Source organism: Erinaceus europaeus, chromosome 10 (genome assembly GCF_950295315.1).
Source record: "Erinaceus europaeus chromosome 10, mEriEur2.1, whole genome shotgun sequence".
NCBI lineage: Eukaryota > Metazoa > Chordata > Mammalia > Eulipotyphla > Erinaceidae > Erinaceus > Erinaceus europaeus.
The window spans coordinates 92,520,479-92,539,809 of NC_080171.1; the positions used below are offsets into that span (position 1 = coordinate 92,520,479).

At 45.1% G+C, this 19,331-nt stretch overlaps 1 protein-coding gene across 2 annotated transcripts in view; it reads left to right on the forward strand.

Annotated features, from left to right (window-relative positions):
* Window positions 1–19,331, forward strand: part of GSN (gelsolin) — a 38,695-nt gene that overhangs the window by 8,056 nt on the left and 11,308 nt on the right. For both annotated transcript variants that reach the window (XM_007539925.3, XM_007539926.3), the window contains exons 4-11: window positions 1,209–1,370; window positions 5,640–5,789; window positions 6,648–6,737; window positions 9,589–9,721; window positions 11,991–12,079; window positions 12,201–12,416; window positions 15,210–15,343; window positions 18,608–18,698. In XM_007539925.3, the coding sequence (XP_007539987.2) occupies window positions 1,209–1,370; window positions 5,640–5,789; window positions 6,648–6,737; window positions 9,589–9,721; window positions 11,991–12,079; window positions 12,201–12,416; window positions 15,210–15,343; window positions 18,608–18,698 (1,065 nt within the window). The remainder of the gene's footprint in view (window positions 1–1,208; window positions 1,371–5,639; window positions 5,790–6,647; window positions 6,738–9,588; window positions 9,722–11,990; window positions 12,080–12,200; window positions 12,417–15,209; window positions 15,344–18,607; window positions 18,699–19,331) is intronic.

Consider the following 19,331-nt stretch of genomic DNA (forward strand, 5'->3'; position numbering starts at 1 on the left):
GTCCCCAGAAAGATGGGGCTGACACACCCAGACTGTAATAGCCAGTTGGGACCCTGGACACCAGGCTGAATCTCTCTGCACCTCAACTTTCTCGCCTGTGAAGTGGGATAATCAGAGTGTCTGCTCCCAGGACACCTGAGGACTGCATCACATGTCCATAGAGCAAATGTCCCAACTCCTGGCGTGTGCCCAGCAAATATCAGCCTTGGTGGTCATCACCAGGTGAGCATGGCCATTGTATTCCCTTCCCCAGCTGTGCTTACTCATCTGCTCCCCTGTAGGAGTGCCCTTGAAACACAGTAGAGGGAAAAACATACAACTCAGAGAACCATTTGGTGGCTCTACTCAAAATATTGTGGCAAGGTCTCGTGCTGGTACAAAGAAAGGGCACTTAGAAGCACTCCAGGCACTTCGAATAGGAAAAAAACAAAAAACACTTTTCTGCTTGAGCCATTTTGATCCAAACAGTGGTTTATTTTTCCTATCTCCTATCCTAGATAACTCTAGTGATCTTTCATCTGAGTAAAACAAAACAATAACAATAACCACCACCACCACCACCACCACCACACACACCCTGATGTTGGAGGAAGATTGTTTCTTTCTTTATGGATTTGGTCACACCTTGAGTTAGATTCTGAGCTTCAACATCTTAGCAGCTGTTCACTTCTGGGCTTCACTTTTTGCATTTATAAGATGGGCATAATGATACTTTCTTCATAGATGTTGCATGCAAAATGCCCAGCACAGTGAACATTGTTAGTGCTTAAGTAATTCTATACTGTTTACTGTGTGTTGACATAACAGAAACCTCTGTCTCATCCTTGAAGAGTCTATGCAGTGAGATACAGACTTAGCTTTGTTTGGTGGCAGAGAGGATGGCTGCATTTGGTTGCATTTCTGGTCTGAAGGGAAGTCTTGCTCCACTGCAGAAAGGAAAAGCTCAAGACTTCAGAGAAGAAAGAGACTTATCTAAAAGTCACCAACACTGTAGTGACAGGGCAGGGACTTGAATCTGTTCCACAAACTACTTCTAAAGGTATAGCTAGTAGAATTTGAGATAAGGAGTGACTGAAGGGTACAATGATGGGGAATTTACCTGAAGGTGATTGGTGCACAGTCTAGAATGCCCTCCATCTCATCCTTTCCTCTATGTCTACACCTCACACTTTCCTCTTTGGACTGATGCTATCTCCTTGGCCCCACAGAAAGGAGGCGTGGCATCGGGATTCAAACACGTGGTACCCAATGAAGTGGTGGTGCAGAGACTCTTCCAGGTCAAAGGGCGGCGTGTGGTCCGAGCCACTGAGGTGCCTGTGTCCTGGGAGAGCTTCAACAATGGCGACTGTTTCATCCTGGATCTGGGCAATGTGAGTCCTGACCTTTCCTATGACCTTGGGGTTCCTTCAGCCTGGGCGAGCTTGCCCTAGAGAAGGATCCATGTGAACAGGTGCAAAGACCTGACAGACAAACCTCAGGAACAGCAGGCCATAGGCACACACATGTGCTACTCATATAAGTCAGACATGCCTGCAGAAACTCAGGTGCTGACATGTTCAGCAAATAGATCCCCACATCTCAATTGTGTCAGACCCATGTGTGCAGACCTTGACCTCAAGACTTCCACTAATGTACAACTTATTGACATCGTGTGATCATATGTACAGCTTAGGTACCTATAAACATTTCATTACGACTGTACAAATACATGACAGTGTATGTACCAACTAGCCTTTTTGCCTATCCTCTCCCCTACTATCAGCATGATGAGTACATACACATAGATTTGGGTGTGTTGTTCAAGGGCCCATGTATTTGCAATATGTATAGTCATATATACATTTCTTTTTTTTTTAATTTTTATTTATAAAAAGGAAACATTGACAAAAACCCTAGGATAAGAGTGGTACAACTTCACACAGTTCCCACCACCAGACCTCCGTATCCCATTCCCTCCCCTGATAGCTTTCCTATTCTTTAACCCTCTGGGAGTATGGACCCAAGATCATTGTGGGATGCAGAAGGTGGAAGGTCTGGCTTCTGCAATTGCTTCCCCACTGAACATGGGCGTTGACTGGTCGATCCATACTCCCAGCCTGTCTCTCTCTTTCCCTAGTGGGGAAGGGCTCTGGGGAAGCGGAGCTCCAAGGCACATTGGTGGGCTTGTCAGTCCAGGGAAGTCTGGTGGCATCCTGCTAGCTTCTAGGGACCTGGTGGCTGAAAAGAGAGTTAACATACAAAGCCAAACAAATTGTTGAACAATCATGGACCTAAAGGCTGGAATAGTGCAGATGAAGTGTTGGGGGGCCCTCCATTTTGTAGATAGCTAGTAGGCATATTTTAGTTATATTTCAAAGGGCCTGTAGCTATACTAGTGCATTTTTTTGTTTGTTTGTTTTTGTTTTTTGCCTGAGCCTGAAATCTGATATGCAGGTGGATCCAAGTTATTGTCTGGGGAGATGATGTCATGGCTGGGAAAAGGACCAGAAAGCTGGATCAGGGAAGAGAGTAGCTCCTTAATTTGGGAAAGGGGTATAAATATTGTTGATTATAAACCCCATCGATTTGATGTGATCTGATTTGGGGTCCATAATTAGCTTAGGAGCCTGTGTGACCTCTGCATCCCTCTAGATCTGAGCTGACATTCTGTGGTCATGAGTAGGAATATTCCATGCTTCCCCAGTATCGACCCATCTTCCTCAGGTGTAGCATAGAGTATGTTGTCCATCCTCCCTTCGGAGATTAGAACATTCTCTACCATTGTTGATCCAAGGTGAGGGTAAGGTCCTGTGGGGGCCCACAAAGGAATCTATTTTGTTATTCCCTAATTTAAAAAAATATTTATTTATTTATTTCCTTCTGTTGCCCTTGTTGTTTTATTGTAGTTTTTACTGTTCTTGTCATTGTAGGATAGGACAGAGAGAAATGGAGAGAGGAGGGGAAGACAGAGGGGCGGAGAGAAAGATAGACACCTGCAGACCTGCTTCACCATTTGTGAAGTGACTCCCTTGCGGTGGGGGGGCAGGGGCTTGAACTGGGATCCTTATGCCAGTCCTTGGGCCTTGTACCACCTGCACTTAACCTGCTGTGATACTGCCTGACTCCCTATATATACATTTCTTTTTAAATTTAATTTGTTTATTTAAAAAAGGAGACATTACCAAAACTGTAGGATAGGAGGGGGTACAACTCCACACAATTCCCACCACCAGATCTCTATATCCCGTCCCCTCCTTCCCCTGATAGCTTTCCCATTCTTTATCCCTCTGGGAGTATGGACCCAAGGTCATTGTGGGTTGCAGAAGCTGGAAGGTCTGGCTTCTGTAATTGCTTCCCCGCTGAACATGGGCGTTGACTGATCGATCCATACTCCCAATCTGCCTCTCTCTTTGCCTAGTGGGGTGGGTCTCTGAGGAAGTGGAGCTCCAGGACACATTGGTGGGGTCGTCAGTCCAGGGAAGTCTGGTTAGCATCATGCTGGCATCTGGAACCTGGTGGCTGAAAAGAGAGTTAACATACAAAGTCAAACAAATTGTTGAACAGTTATGGACCTAAAGGCTGGAATAGTGCAGATGAAGTGTTGGTGGGTACTCACTGCAGAGTATTGTGTACTTTGGCTTTCAGGTATATATTTTGCCCTAGTTTATGGATACGTGTGAACATATGCTCTATCTCAGGGGACCTGGTCTATATCTAGGTTTTGGGACTTTGTTAGGAAGTGAACCACCTGGAATGGAATTAGAGAATGCTATGAAAGGAAAGGTCTCACCAGAGTAATGAAGCTGAAGGGTTGTCATTCCACACCTGAAGTCTCTGGAGACAGTCTGAAGTGAAGCATGCTGGGGTGGCACTCCTTGTGTTGATTAGGTTGTGATCGGCAGATGCCCTAAGGTTCCAGGACTGGGGGAAATACAGGCTCTATCGTGGAAATGTGAAGTTCCTGCTGTCTTAGGGTTCAAGAAGACAATGGATAGTTATTGTTATCATCACATTATTTAGTAATTGGGTTAGCTTTGAAAAGTCCCTCTGTTAGGATTTGCTGTATAATACCCAGCATCTTGTATATAGCTGTGCCACTGGTTGCTTTCTTTTTTTTCTTTCTAGTCACTGGGGCTCCATACTGGCACTATGAATCTACTGCTCCTGGTGGCCATTTTTTTCTTTCTTTCTATTTTATTCCATAGGACAGAGAAATTGAGAGGAAAGGGAAGACAAAGAGGGAGAGTGATAAAGATAGACACCTGCAGAACTGCCTCACAGCTTGTGAAGCATCCCTGCTGCAAGTGGGGAGTGGGTGCTTGAACCTGGTCCTTGCACTGGTCCTTGCACATAGTACTGTGTGCACACAGCCCCCCTCCCCCATATATGCATATTTGTAGATGACAACTTTTGTGGGATGCACTTTCCTAGACCCATCTTGTGGATGTGTGATGCTTTATATGCATTCTCACAAACCATATGCACTCAGACCTGTAAATAGACATGACCTGATGTCATACCCAATTTCATGTGCATATATGTATGCATGGTGCATGTTTGTGCAAGTGTATGCACTTACTTAATCTAAACTATTTATTAGGGTTCTCTTGGGGGCTGGGCAGTGGTGTACCCAGTAGAGCATACGTGTTACATTTGTAGTCATCTGGATTTAAGAACCCAGTTTTTACCTGCAGGGCTTAAACTTCGTGGGTGGTGGAGCACTACTTCAGATATCTCTCTTCCTCCCCCTTTCCTTTGAATTTCTTTCAGTCACCATCAACAAAAGAAAGAAAGATGACTTACCAGAAACAATGTGTTCATCATGCAGGCACTGAGCCCCAGAGACAACCCCCACCCCCCAAAAAAAGCAAAACAGAACCGCAAGCTTAATAGGCATACAGGAAAGTGTGAATTTTGAGTGCACAACTGTATTAAAGAATATACCTATATATTGAACACCTGGATCAAGAAACTGTTATCTGTGTTAGAAAGCACTTCCTGCCCTTTTCCATTCTTTTCTTCCCCAACGATGACTATCATCCTGAACTTTCAACATCATAGAGCATTTTTTATTGTTGATTGCATATATAGAACCATTCTCTTTTTGTATCTAACTTCTTTTGCTCAACTTTATGTTTTTGAGACCCATCCATATGATTGCTTTTAGTTGTAAATTCTTTTTTCTCTTTGCTATGTAAGAGCCAATTGGGTGAATATGCCACAGTTTATTTGTCAATAATTTATTGATGTGCACTTGGGATAGCTCCTAGTTTGGAGGCCTTACAAGTGAAGTTACTTTGAATGGACTTGCACAGGAATCTTTGTGGACACAATAATGTTGGGTGTATTCCTGGGAAAGTGCTTCTAGTTCAGAGTAATTATTGTCAAATGATTTTCCAAAGTGGGTATACCAATTTTTACTCCCGTTAGCAGGCAAAATTTTTATGCACACTCTGTGTAGTTGTGTCTGTGAAGAAACACAGTTCCCGAGCTATGTATTCACATGCCTTTACACACACACACACACACACACACACACACACACACACACACACACACACACACTCACACACTCCTGGCCCTCAGCAAGGCAAGCAGAGAACAACCCCTTAGGCTCCTGGCCATGTCCCCGGGCACAGCTTACTCGGGCTATTTTACAGGACATCTACCAGTGGTGTGGCTCTAACAGCAACCGTTTTGAGAGGCTGAAGGCCACACAGGTGTCCAAAGGCATCCGAGACAACGAGAGGAGTGGCCGAGCTCGAGTGCACGTGTCTGAGGAGGGCAGTGAGCCTGAGGCGATGCTACAGGTCTGTATAGCTACATCCAGTGGTATGGGGGAAGGGTCACATGGGAATAGGATTGTCATCACTTCTACTTGGTAGGCAATTTTGAGGTGAATTTGTTTTTACACCAAGTTAGGACTCTTTAGAAAGTGGGGAAGGGGAACTTCTAGCCTCCATGAGAGGATGGGACTGGAATTTTCTGGTGCATGTTGGGACTGAGCCAAAACTTCCAGTGGGGGAAGACACAGAGCTGAGGGCAAGGGTCTTGGTATCTCCTAAAGGCAAATTTGGTGCTGGAGCCAGATCAGAAAAGGATGACAAACTCAGTGCCCTCCTCCCTTTTATGACCATTTCTGGTAGTTGATCACTCATTTAGTCAACTGCATGATGACTCTACCAGTCATAGAGGTGAAGGAAAAAGGAGACCAATGAGCTCTGCTCCACCCTACTCAGCAACTGCTGGTCTAAGGAGTGATAATCTCCACCTTCTAGGAAGAAGAATAAATGATTACTATAGGGAAGAGGCTGAACAACAACCGTGGTTTGGAAAGGGGCCATTGCTATAAGTAGTCCAGAATGGAAGAGTGAAAAGAGCACTAGTGTGAGGAATTTAATGAGATCTCTTAAAGGCAAAGCAAGGAGTTCTTCACAGGCATCTCTGATTCTACTCCATATCCAGGAAGTACATGAACAGATACAGATATCTGGGGCTGGGATGCTACAGGGGGTAGAAGGTCACCGTGTGTGAGTGTGTGTGTGTGTGTGTGTGTGTGTGTGTGTGTGCATGTGCGCGCGTGTGTGTGTGTGTGTGCGCGCGCGCGCACATGTCTTCCTTGCCTTTCTGGGGACTCACTCTTGCCTCTATCTATCTATCTTCTGCAGGTGCTTGGTCCCAAGCCTACTCTGCCCCAAGGTACTGAGGACACAGCCAAGGAGGATGCTGCCAACCGCAAACTGGCCAAGCTCTACAAGGTGGGTGTCAAACTTCTCTGTTTCCTGATTGTAGAGTCAGGACAGGCAGGCAGGAGATCCAGTCCTCCCAAACTCCCTGGTTATGGGACCTTGAGCAAAGCCAGGTGGAGGATCACTTCCACTTGTCTCTAACAGCACACACACACACACACACATACTCTGGCTTTGCCCGTTTACATAAAGTATATGAGAATGCAATCAGCTGTAGACACATCGAGACTTCTTTCAATGTGGTTTGGGATCTTGGGCAGCCCATCTCCCTTCTTGGGTCTTAGTGGCTATTAATAAGGAAAAGAACAATAGGGTTGACTTTGTGGGATTTCTGGGAAGTCTTAAGAAAATACTAAAGGAGTGAGAAATGGGAATAGATGGGTTGTGGTTAATGACTTTATAGCTCTTGTGATTTTAAAAATCAGAATTGATGCCTGCCTTGACCTAAGGAACTCTTGGCACACATTGTGTCCTAGGTTTAACTGTGGTAAAATGACAAAATGGTCTGTAGATTGTCAACACCTTCTCTTCTGCAGATTGTCAACACCTTCAAGACAACCACATTATAGATTTTTAAATAGATTTTAATTCTGACTATCAAGTAATTAATCATAAAAAAATAATAAGCTATACCTAAGAATATAAAAAAACAATGTGGGGCCCAGGCAGTGGTGCACCGGCTTAAGTGCACATACTAAGCACAAGGACTCATGCAAAGATCCAGGTTCAAGCCCCTGACTCCCCACCTGCAGGGGGGACACATCACAAGTAGTGAAGTAGGTCTGCATATGTCTGTTTTTTCTCTCTCCATCTCTCTCCCTCTCCCCTCTCAATTTCTCTCTGTCTTATTCAATAAAATAGAAAAATAGAAAAAATGGTTGCCAGAAGCAGTGGATTTGTAGTGCTGGCACTGAGCCCCAGTGATAACCCTGGAGGCAAATAAATAAATAGTCAACATCATTTTACTAGTTGAAGATAGCAAACACTATTTACTTAGTATTGGATAGAGACAGAGAAATTGAGAAGGGAGTGAGAAATAGAGAGGGAAAGAGACAGAGAGACACCTGCAACCCTATTTCACCGCCTGTGAAACCCCCTGCAGTTGGGGACCAGGGGCTTGAACATGGGTCCTTGTGCACTGTAATGTGAATGCTTAACCAGGTGTGCTACTGCCTGGCACCCTACACTTTTTATGTTTTAATTATGAGAATAACAATACTGAGTTTAAAAAAATCAACTTTTTCAGTGAAAGAAGATCCAAATACATTTTCCTATGTCTAAGTATGTATCTTTCTATCTGTCTGATAGAAATGGATCTAAAGTATTCATGATATTCATGACTTTTTCCCCACTTGATGTGGTCAGGAATATTTTCTATAATTTTTTTCTATACCCTTGTGGTCCTTTAAAATTTTCTTTTTTTTTTTGTTTAAGATGGGAAAATATATATATATATATGTAGAGAGAGAGATATTAACACCAAAACTTCTTTCAGGGTGGTGTGTATCAGGCTCTCACCTGGGTGGATCCCATAGCAAAGTAGGTGTGTGGCTTGTAAGCACTTCAGCAGATCCCAGTTCATGGATAGTAGGCAGTTTTCACTTTATGAGAGAGTTTTGTGAAACAATGAAGGAGGTGTTGGGGCAGAGGGGGAGAGAAGGAGGGGCTCCAGACCAACATGGGTATATGTGGAGCAGTTAGTCAGTGCTAGAGTTGCAACTGGGAGCCTCTAGCATGCAAATCCTGTATTGTACAAACTGAACTATCCCTCCCCCTACAGCTTGATGGATTTTTTGCTTTGGAATAATGGTTAAGCTTATAGAAAATTTGCAGAAATGCTATAGAGGATCCCCATATTTCCTTCATCTAACTTTTCCATAATACTGTGAAATTGCCAGTAAATATATTTTAATAGTTTATTTATTTTCCTTTTTTGATCATTGTTGTGGTTATTATTATTGTTGTTATTGATGTTGTTGTTGCCAGATAGGACAGAGAGAAATGGAAAAAGGAGAGGAAGACAGAGATGGGGAGAGAAAGACACCTGCAGACCTGCTTCACCGCTTGTGAAGCGACTCCCTTGCAGGTGGGGAGCCAGGGGCTTGAAATGGGATCTTTATGCCAGTCCTTGAGTTTAGCGCCATGTGTGCTTAACCCGTTGCACTACAACCTAACCCCCATAGCCAGTAAATATATATTTTAAATATTTATTTATTCCCTTTTGTTGCCCTTGTTGTTTTATTGTTGTAGTTATTATTGATATCATTATTGTTGGATAGGACAGAGATAAATGGAGAGAGGAGGGGAAGGCAGAGAAGGGGAGAGAAAGATAAACACCTCAGACCTGCTTTACTGCTTGTGAAGCGACTCCCAGCCCGGGGGGGTTCGAACCGGGATCCTTACGCTAGCCCGTGCACTTGGCGCCACATGCGCTTAACCCGCTTCGCTACTGCCCGACTCCCACCAGCAAATATTAAAACTAACACATTACATTGGCTGCATACTGTCAAGCTAGACTACCCACTTGATTCAGGTTTCTCCAGTTTTTTCATTCCAGGTTCCAATTTGCTTTCAGTTCTTTTTATATTTTGTTTGCCTTTTATATGTTCAGCTCTGGATTTGGTAGTGCTGTGGGTTGACTCTAGGTCCTCTTTCATGCAAGTGATGGGTGCTACCACTGTGCAGATTCTCTCCCTTCCTTTTCTGTCCACAGGTCACACATTGAACATGCCCCTGAGTTTGAGGGTGCAAATTCAAGTGTCACCACTGCAGTGTTGTTTGTGGTATGGGTGGACTCTGTTGGCTTGGGGATGCCCTCAGCAGAGAGAGGCATGAAAGCCATTAATTTTGGTTCCCTCAGGTCTCCAATGGTGCAGGCTCCATGTCTGTCTCCCTCGTGGCTGATGAGAACCCCTTCGCCCAGGGGGCCTTGAGGTCAGAAGACTGCTTCATCTTGGATCACGGCAAAGATGGAAAGATCTTTGTCTGGAAAGGTACTGGGGGGCAGGACAAGGATTTTAACCAACGTCTGGGACCTTGGGACTTTGGGTGGAAGCTCTTATGGCCTTGCAAGCTCTTGTGGGAGGTGAGGGAATACACTTCAGGTACCTTGCGACAAGACAATGAATGGAAGTCAGGGATTCTTGCACTGAGGTCCTGACTTTGCAGTTGACATACTGTTTGACTTGGGGCTCTAGTATTCCCTCTCTGGGACTCAAGTTTCCAATTTGAATACACTAATTAGAAATATGGAGCTAGAATTGGTATTGTCCTGTGATCAGATAGGCTTAGGGGCAACACTGGGCTAAGTAATGTTAACAGGTTTATTTATTCTAGAACTTTTAAAAGCCTTTGAATTGCTAGTCTATGATGAGGAATTTCCTGAATGTGGTCTTTTTTTTTGTTTCCTGGAGACTCTATGCCAGGGGACCATGAACAATTTGTGGGGGGGGTCAGGGCGGTAGCGCAGTGGCTTAAGCACACATAGTACGAAGTGCAAGGACCCATGCAAGGATCCCAGTTCGAGCCTCCTGGCTGGCTCCCCATCTGCAGGGGTCACTTCACAAGTGGTGAAGCAGGTCTGCAGGTGTCTGTCTTTCTCTCCCCCTCTCTATCTTCCCCTCTCCTCTCAATTTCTTTTTGCCTTATAAAAAATTTGTGGGATGTCTTGGGACTGATTGTGAGAGGCTGTGGGGAATCATTGATCCAGCTGTTCCCGAGATGTTCTGAGAGGGCACAGAGCATCCTTTTCTGATGTTTCTTGACTTGTCCAAGGCAAGAAGGTAGATGGAGAAGGAGATAGTGGGTGGACAGAGGACGCAAGTGTGTGGGCAGGGGTAGTGAGGGAGAGACTGAGTCCTCATGTCTACTACTATTATCATTTGGGCTTCTCTGCCTTGATGACAAGCAGACTTAGGGTTAAGGGCTGGCATCGGCTGGCCGAGGATTGTCAAGGCACAGGAGGACATTCAGGTTTGGGAGTCTCCAAAATGTGCAGTGGAAGAGGTCTCTGATGGTGGCCAGATAGCCTGTAGAAGGGAGGGGGCCTGAGTGTTCAAGAAGTCTTGGCCAAGTCACTCACTCTCTCTAAGAACCTGTCTCCTGGGAGTCAGGCAGTAGCGTAGCGGGTTAAGCGCACATGGCGCAAAGCCCAAGGACCAGCATAAGGATCTTGGTTCGAGCCCCCGGCTCCCCACCTGCAGGGGAGTCGCTTCACAGGTGGTGAAGCAGGTTTGCCGGTGTCTATCTTTCTCTCCCCTTCTCTGATTTCCCCTCCTCTCTCCATTTCTCTCTCTCCTGTCCAGCAATAACAATAATAACCACAACAATAAAAAACAAGGGCAACAAAAGGAAATAAATTTTAAAAAATTAAAAAAAAGAAAAGAACCTATCTCCCTTGATGTAGATGTGAACAAGTAAAACTGATCTCTGTCACACAGGGAGGTTTGGAATACACAAAGTAATCTGTGTAGAATTCTGAGCACAAAACACATGTGCAGGGAGGTGGGTGGTGGCACACTAACACATGTTACCCTACGTTAGGGCCTGGGTTCAAGCCCTAGGTCCTAACCTGCTGGGGGAGGGAGAGCTTCATGAGTGGTAGAGCAGTACTACAGGTGTCTTCTCTCTCTCTCTGTCTCTCTCTGTGTGTGTGTGTGTGTGTGTGTCTGTCTGTCTGTCTTTCTCTCTCCTCTATTTCTTGACCCTTATAAAAAAAATAGCCACCAGGAATGGTGTAGTTGTGTAGGTGCCAAGGCCTAGAGATAGTTCTGGTCGTAAAACCAAACAAAGTATGCTCAGTAAATGGTTCACAGTGGTGACTATGTCTCTGTCTTCAGTCACTTCCTTTGAACTCCCCAGGGAGTTCAAAGAATAGTCAGATCTTGGGGGTAGGACTCTGACCTCAACTTTCCACTGTCTAACAAAAATAGGAATGGGGGGCCGGGTGGTGGCACACCTGGTTGAATGCACAAGGACCCAGGTTCGAGCTCCCAGTCCCCACCTACAGGGGGAAAGCTTTACAAACGGTGGAGCAGGGCTGCAGATGTCTCTCTATTCTCTCCCTATCTTCCCCTACCCTCTCCATTTCTGACTATCTCTATCCAATGAATAGATATAATAATAATAACAAAAACAATAATAATAACAATAACAATAAAGAAAAATAGGAATGGGAATTTTGGCAGCTGCTTCTCTGAACCATTGGAAATGCAGCACTGACCACAGGCACCTCTCTCTCACCACCTTTCTGGCTGTGAACAGGCAGGCAGGCCAACACAGAGGAGAGGAAGGCTGCCCTCAAGACGGCTTCTGACTTCATCTCCAAGATGGAATATCCCAAGCAGACTCAGGTGCACTGCTGAGCCTCCAGTCTGGTTGGGGAGGGCCTTGGGCAGATGCACTGGGTGTGGAAGGTATCTCCTGAGCTCAGTCACAACTGGCTCTTCACTGCCTTCCTTCTCACACCTCCAGGTGTCTGTTCTCCCTGAGGGTGGCGAGACCCCACTGTTCAAGCAGTTCTTCAAGAACTGGCGGGATCCCGACCAGACGGATGGCCCGGGCTTGGCCTACCTCTCCAGCCACATTGCCAATGTCGAGCGAGTGCCCTTCGATGCTGCCACCCTGCACACTTCCACCGCCATGGCCGCCCAGCACGGCATGGATGATGACGGCACAGGCCAGAAACAGGTACCTGGGTGGGTGGGCATGCTGGGGCTCTTTCCTCCCCCCTTTACCCACCCGTCACCCAGACACTGCTGCATCTCACTCTTTAAAGTTGAGCTGGACTAAATCATTGTCATTTTGTGTGCTTCTGGGAATTGAACGCAAGACCCCAAACATGAAAGGTGTGTACTTCACCACTGAGCAACCTCTCTGGTGGACCACCTCCCCCTCTCCAACCCCTCCAAGATATTTTTCTCTGAGGTTTTCACCTGCTAAATGAATGAGATTTTTATTTAACTAATTTCCCCCAGAACACTACTCATCTCTGGCATATAGTGATGCTGGAAATTGAACCTGGGACATTTAGTGCCTCAGGCACAAAAAACTTTTGACATAACCATTACCCTACCTCCCCATCCCTGAATGGCGCTCTTTTGTGTTTTTATAACCAACATGCCTGGAGCACCTACTATGCACTGTGCAGGCCCTATGCCAAGAGTCTCAAAGCCCTCCCTGCCCCTGAGCAGTCCCTGGTCTGGGAGGGAGCTGACCTCAGCTTCAGTCAGACTGCTTAGTTCAGAGTGGTCCCTGGAAAATGGAAAGTGAGCACAGGAACTCTGAGAATACAGGAAGGGCTAGAGGGGTGGGCTGGGATGGGGAGGCAGATCCAGCAGCCCTCACGGAGATGGGGAAGTCTTTGTCAAGGCTCAGAGGATGTGCTGGAGTTTGTAGCCAGAAAGGAAGAGCAGCAGATGGTTCAGGTAGGGGCTGTCCTAGGAAGTTGGTGTTCATCATATCCTCAAGATGTGGACTTGATATTTATTTATTTATTTAATTTTAAATTTATTTATTTATTATTGGATAGAGACAGAAATTGAGAAAGGGAGGAGGAGGAGGAGGAGGTGGAGGAGGAGGAGGAGGAGGAGGAGAGAGAGAGAGAGAGAGAGAGAGAGAGAGAGAGAGAGACCTGCAGCTCTGCTTCACCACCCCTGCAGGTGAGGACCAGGGGCTTAGATCTGGGTCCTTCCACATTGTAATGTGAGCACTTAACCAAGTGCACCACCACCTGGTCCCTGGACTTGATTTTTTAAAAGCAGCAACTTCACAGGCTGCACTCTGTACTTTAGAAACTTGCACCAGGAGTCTGGGAGGTGGAGCACCTGGTTTAATGCACATGTTACAATTTTCAAGGACCCGGGTTCGAGTCTCCAGTCCCCACCTACAGAGGGAAATATTTGTGAGTGGTGAAGCAGTGTTGCAGATGTCTCTCTGTCTCCCTCTCCATTACCCCCTTCCCTCTCAATTTCTGGCTGTCTCTATTCAATAAATAAATAAAGATAATACAAAAAATTGTTTAAAGAAAAAAGGGGGCTGGGCAGTAGCGCAGTGGGTTAAGCACACATGGTGCGAAGTGCAAGGACTGGCATAAGGATCCTGGTTCGAGCCCCCAGTTCTCCACCTGCAGGGGTGTCACTTCACAAGTGGTGAAGCAGGTCTGCAGGTGTCTATCTTTCTCTCCCCTTCTCTGTCTTCCCCTTCCTCTCGATTTCTCTCTTTCCTATCCAACAACAGTGACAGCAATAACAACAATTATAACCACCACAACAATAAACAACAAAGGCAACAAAAGGGGGAAAATAGCCTCCAGGAGCAGTGGATTTGTAATGTAGGCACCGAGCCCCAGCAGTCACCCTGGAGGCAAAAAAAAAAAAAGGCACAGAGGCAGGAAAACACTGAGGGGAAACCCCAGGAGGAGGTCATTATTGCTTAGGGAAGAGAAGATTACCTTGAGACCAGGTAGGTTACAGTGAAAGCAGAATGTTTGTGTGGAGCTTGGAAACATTTATGAGGCAGAGTCAGTTTCTGACAGATAATGATTCTATTTCAGATGATAGAAATATCAAAGGCATTGATTGTCATGCATTCACTAGTTCCGTGGGAGGGGAGGATGTGCTAACGGTGTTCAGTTTAAGGCAGGGTGGAAAGAACCCTGGCAGTCCATCTGTGTGGCCTTCAGTGAGTTATTTGACCTCTCTGAGCCTGACTTCCCTAACTTGTAAAATGAGGTTGAAAAATTTTCAAGCTCTGTAGAGATTCTGGAATGGTTTCCTCAGACTTGGAAAAGGCCGTGTCTCTGCAAAATAAACACCAGGTGGCGCTGCAGGCCTGTGTCACCCTGTAAAGACGTGCAAGCAGTAGAGAATGTGCGGCCACTTTGTGATGAAGGTGCCGCCTGTGACGGTCTCTGAAGTAAAGGCAATTCAATCAGGATGAAGAATGATAACGATAATTCCATAGCTTCTATCTATGAAGCTGTCCTCCTGTGGCTGGCACTGAGCTAGACTTTTATGAGTAAACTTATGTGAGGCTCCCAACAGCCTCCCCCAGGTTGTTGCATTTCTTTTTCTGGGGGACACATGAGAATGAGTTGCATTTTTCAGAGAAGGGAACTAAGACTTTTATAGGTCAAGTAAACTACCCAGCACAACTGCTCAGGGAGGTAAAACCTGATTTGGAGCTGGGTCCTATGTTGACATGAGTCCTTAGCCCTAACTGTGTTACATTAGCTATAAGTGCATTCTAGAATCTACCAGGTAGCTGCCAGTTCCTACTCTGATACCTGAAGGGTAATAAAGGGTGAGACACAGAATAAAGACCCCGAGGTAGAAGACCAGGATTTGAATCCTAGTGGCTCTGTGATTTGGAAGTGTTTAACTTCAAGCCTGAGTAACGGAGTCACTTATAGCAAGCTTGCTCCATTGTGTGGCTGATCTGAGTTGGAGGTGGGAGTGTCTGAACCCTGTTTTGCTCTGGCAGATCTGGAGAATTGAAGGCTCCAGCAAAGTGCCAGTGGACCCTGCCACGTATGGGCAGTTCTACGGAGGGGACAGCTACATCATTCTGTACAACTACCGCAGTGGAGGCCGCCAGGGACAGATCATCTACAACTGGTGAGGCTCTGGGACCATGTGCTGAGTGGGGAACTTGAGGGGGAGGACAGTGGCTGGGCCTGAGCATGGCTACAAGGTGATAACGGAGGGAGGAGAAGGAAGGCCTGAGAGTGTGAGGGCCTGAAGTGGGACAGATGCTAGACAGTAGGACAGGCTCTTAGCCACAGGGAATCACCATCTGCCATTTCTCAAAGCAATTTTTACATTATTATCAAATATTACACGTTCCTAGAAGAGATACAGTGAATAAGGAGAAGCCTCCAAATAGAAAGCTTTTTAAAAAAATATGATGTTTACTTTAGTTTTCTGAGAGAGAAAAAGAAAAGAGATCAGAGATCAGAGCACAGCTCAGTTCTGGTTTATGGTGGTGCTGGAGATTGAACCTGGAACCTCAGAGCCTCAGGCATGAGAGTTTGTTGCATAACTATTATACTATCTCCCCAGTTCCAAATAGAAAAATCTTTCCTCTAATTCTTTTTTTTTTTTCTTTTTAATTTTGTTTTCCAGAGCACTGCTCAGCTCAGGCTAATGGTAGTGCAAGGGAATTGAACCTGGGACTTTGGAGCCTCAGGCATGAGAGTCTCTTTGCATAACCATTATTCTGTCTACTCCTACCCATTCCTCTAATTATTTATATAAACTTTTACATAAAGGTGCTATCCTCCTGTATGTTTTCTAGTAAAAGATTTTTTCATTTCCCTAAAATTAGACAGTACACTCATCTGATTAGAACATCAAAATTGGACATAAAGATCTCTATTGAGAATTCTTTTCCTACCCTATCTCTCTCCCTCACCCTGCCATAAGTGACCCCTTTTATTACTTTCTTCTATATCTTTTCAATAATGTTTTATGCAGATATTATACTATTCATGACTCTTGTCTTTTCTTACACAAACACCTACTGCACTCTGTGCTATGATCCCCCCCCTCAATACTCCCTAGAGTTCCCTGTGTACCAATGTCAATGTGCAAAAAGCTTCCTTGCTCATTTTTATAGCTGCATGCTATTCCACTCTGTGTTAGCCCTGTGGTTTATTTAGCAAATTCCCAGTTGATACATTCTTGGGTATCCAAGCATTTATTTGGATGTAAAATAAGATTACTGTGGCTAGTAATCTTAAACAAACGTGATTTTGAGTGTGTAGAGAAATATTTGCAGAGCAAGTTCCCAGGAATCGGATTACTGAATTGAAAGGTAAATGTCCTTATCATTTTGATTAATAAATAATGTTTTACATTTCCATCAGCAATGAGTGAGATTGTCTATCTCCTTGTAGCCTCACCGGGCACTGTTATCAAACTTTTGAATATATACAAACCTTACAAAGGTTAAAATGGTGTCTCATCTTTTTTCAATTTATATTTGTCTTACTGTGTAATTTCAGACTTTTAAATGATTGACTGTTGGGTTTCTTCTCCTCCTCCTTTTTTTTGGTTTTATTTTCCCTTTTGTTGCCCTTGTTTTGTTGTTGTAGTTATTGTTGTTGATGATGTCATCATTGTTGGATAGGACAGAGAGAAATGAAGAGAGGAGGGGAAGACAGAGAGGGGAGAGAAAGATAGACACCTGCAGACCTGCTTCACTGCCTGTAAAGTGACTCCCCTGCAGGTGGGGAGCCGGGGGCTCGAACCGGGATCCTTACTTCGGTCCTTGCGCTTTGCGACATGTGCACTTAACCCGCCCAACTCCCTCTCCTCCTCCCTTTTTTTAAAAAAGTTTTTATTTATTTATTTATTTATTTATTTATTTCCTCTTTTGTTGCCCTTGTTGTCTTTTTATTGTTGTTGTAGTTATTGTTGTTGTTATTGATGTTGTCGTTGTTGGCTAGGACAGGGAGAAATGGAGAGAGGAGGGGAAGACAGAGACGGGGAGAGAAAGATAGACACCTGCAGACTTGCTTCACTACCTGTGAAGGGACTCCTCTGCAGGTGAGAAGCCGGGAGCTCGAACCGGGATCCTTACGATGGTCCTTGTGCTTTGCGCCAGATGCGCTTAACCTGCTACGGTACCGCCCGACTCCCCTCCTCCTTTTTTACCAATAGGCTTATCACTGGGGATTGGTGCCTGCAATTTTACTATTTTTAGTTAACTTTTCCTTTTTCTTTCTTTTTGATAGAGGGTGAGAGACAGAAAGATAGGGAGAGAGACATAGACGAGAGACACCTGTAGCACTGCTTCACTGCTAATGAAGTTTCTCCCCTGTGTGTGGGGGGTGGTGGTGAGGGAGGGTCAGGGGTTAAGCCTGGGCCCTTGGTCATGGTAACATGTGCACTCTTTTAGGTGAGCTACCACCTAGCCACCAGGATTGATTGATTTAAACTTATTTAGTCTGGCTAAAGAGGTGTGATATCATTCAGGTAGTTCTGTATACCCCTTCTATGTTCAGATCTTAGCTAATCATAGTGTAGTTAGCAAACCAGGAAATTAACATCGATGCTGTACTGTTTACAAAAGTTTTTTTTTTTCTTCCAATTTTCCCACCAAGATTCTTTTTTCTGTTGTATGCTCTGTCCCAGAGATTCTCATGGAATTTAGTTATCACAACTCTTACCTGTGACAACTTCTCAGTCTTTCCTTTTTTGGAAAAGCAGTTACTTATTTGTAGTTCTTCTTATTTTTTTTTAGTTATGACCCTGCCACCTTGAAAGACTACTGATCAGTTATTTTGTAGATACCATTTGACCTCACAAGCCCAGAATTATAAAATACAACTTAGAAGAATATTTTGACTCAGTAATATATACCCACTGTACGAAACTCATAAGGAGGATTGTAAAAATGAAGATTTTGGCATACTGATTTGGCCAATGTTGTTTGCTTATATGAAAACATTTTGCAGTATAGGAAGAGGTTGGGCAGAATGCCAGCCCCACCTCAAGTTCTCCTGTCCACTGGCCTTTTGGTGGACATGTTCATATAAGGCAAAAATCCATATATGTCGTTTTCCATAGATACCACTGTCCCCTAACCCACTTTTCCACTTGATCACCTTTCTGTATCTTAGACTCAAGTTTCAGCACCATATCTCCTGGCTCCCTCCCCAGTGCAGACTGAGTGGCACATTTAGAATGAGGAAGTCTGTTGGTTGTGCTCAGGTCTACAAAAGAAGGCAAAATACCAAGCTAGCTGGCTCTGTTCCCTCTCTGTGGCTCATTTTCGTTACCTATCAGCTAGAGATGTGTGAGATCCTCACACCCAGGGCCATAACGAGACATGGGATTCCATGGGAATCTTGATGCTGAGTGTCACTTTCTCTGCAGGCAGGGTGCCCAGTCCACTCAGGATGAGGTTGCTGCGTCCGCCATCCTGACTGTCCAGCTGGATGAGGAGCTGGGAGGGACACCAGTCCAGGTGAGCCCAGGTTGCTGCCCTCCTGAGCCTCATGGTGGGCTTTGTGCATCTGTGCACTTATCTGACTGCTCCTTTCTCCATCTGTCCACCACCCATTGACCACTCTATCTATCCATTTATTGAGGGGCTCCCATGTGCCTGATACTGCACCTGCATCCCAGAACACACAGACCCATCCCTTCCCTGGTGGGCTACGCTGTCCAGGGGAGATAAAAGGTTCACCAGAGGTAGTCGGGCAGTAGTGTAGTGGGTTAAGCGCACGTGGCGCAAAGCGCAAGGACCAGAGTAAGGATCCTGGTTTGAGCTCCCGGCTCTCCACCTGCAGGGGAGTTGCTTCACAGGCAGTGAAGCAGATCTGCAGGTGTCTATTTTTCTCTCCCCCTCTCTATCTTCCCCTCCTCTCTCTATTTCTCTGTACTATACAACAATGATGACATCAATAACAACAATAACTACAATAATAAAACAACAAGGGCAACAAAAGGGAGTAAATAAATATTTTTTAAAAATTAAAAAAAAAATGGTTCACCAGAAATATCCACAAATGTACGCCTAAGTGAACATGAGGCAGCCTGGTGGAAAGGTCCAGAAGCTAGACGTGGAGCCGGCATGCTAGAGTTTGAATCCTGTCTC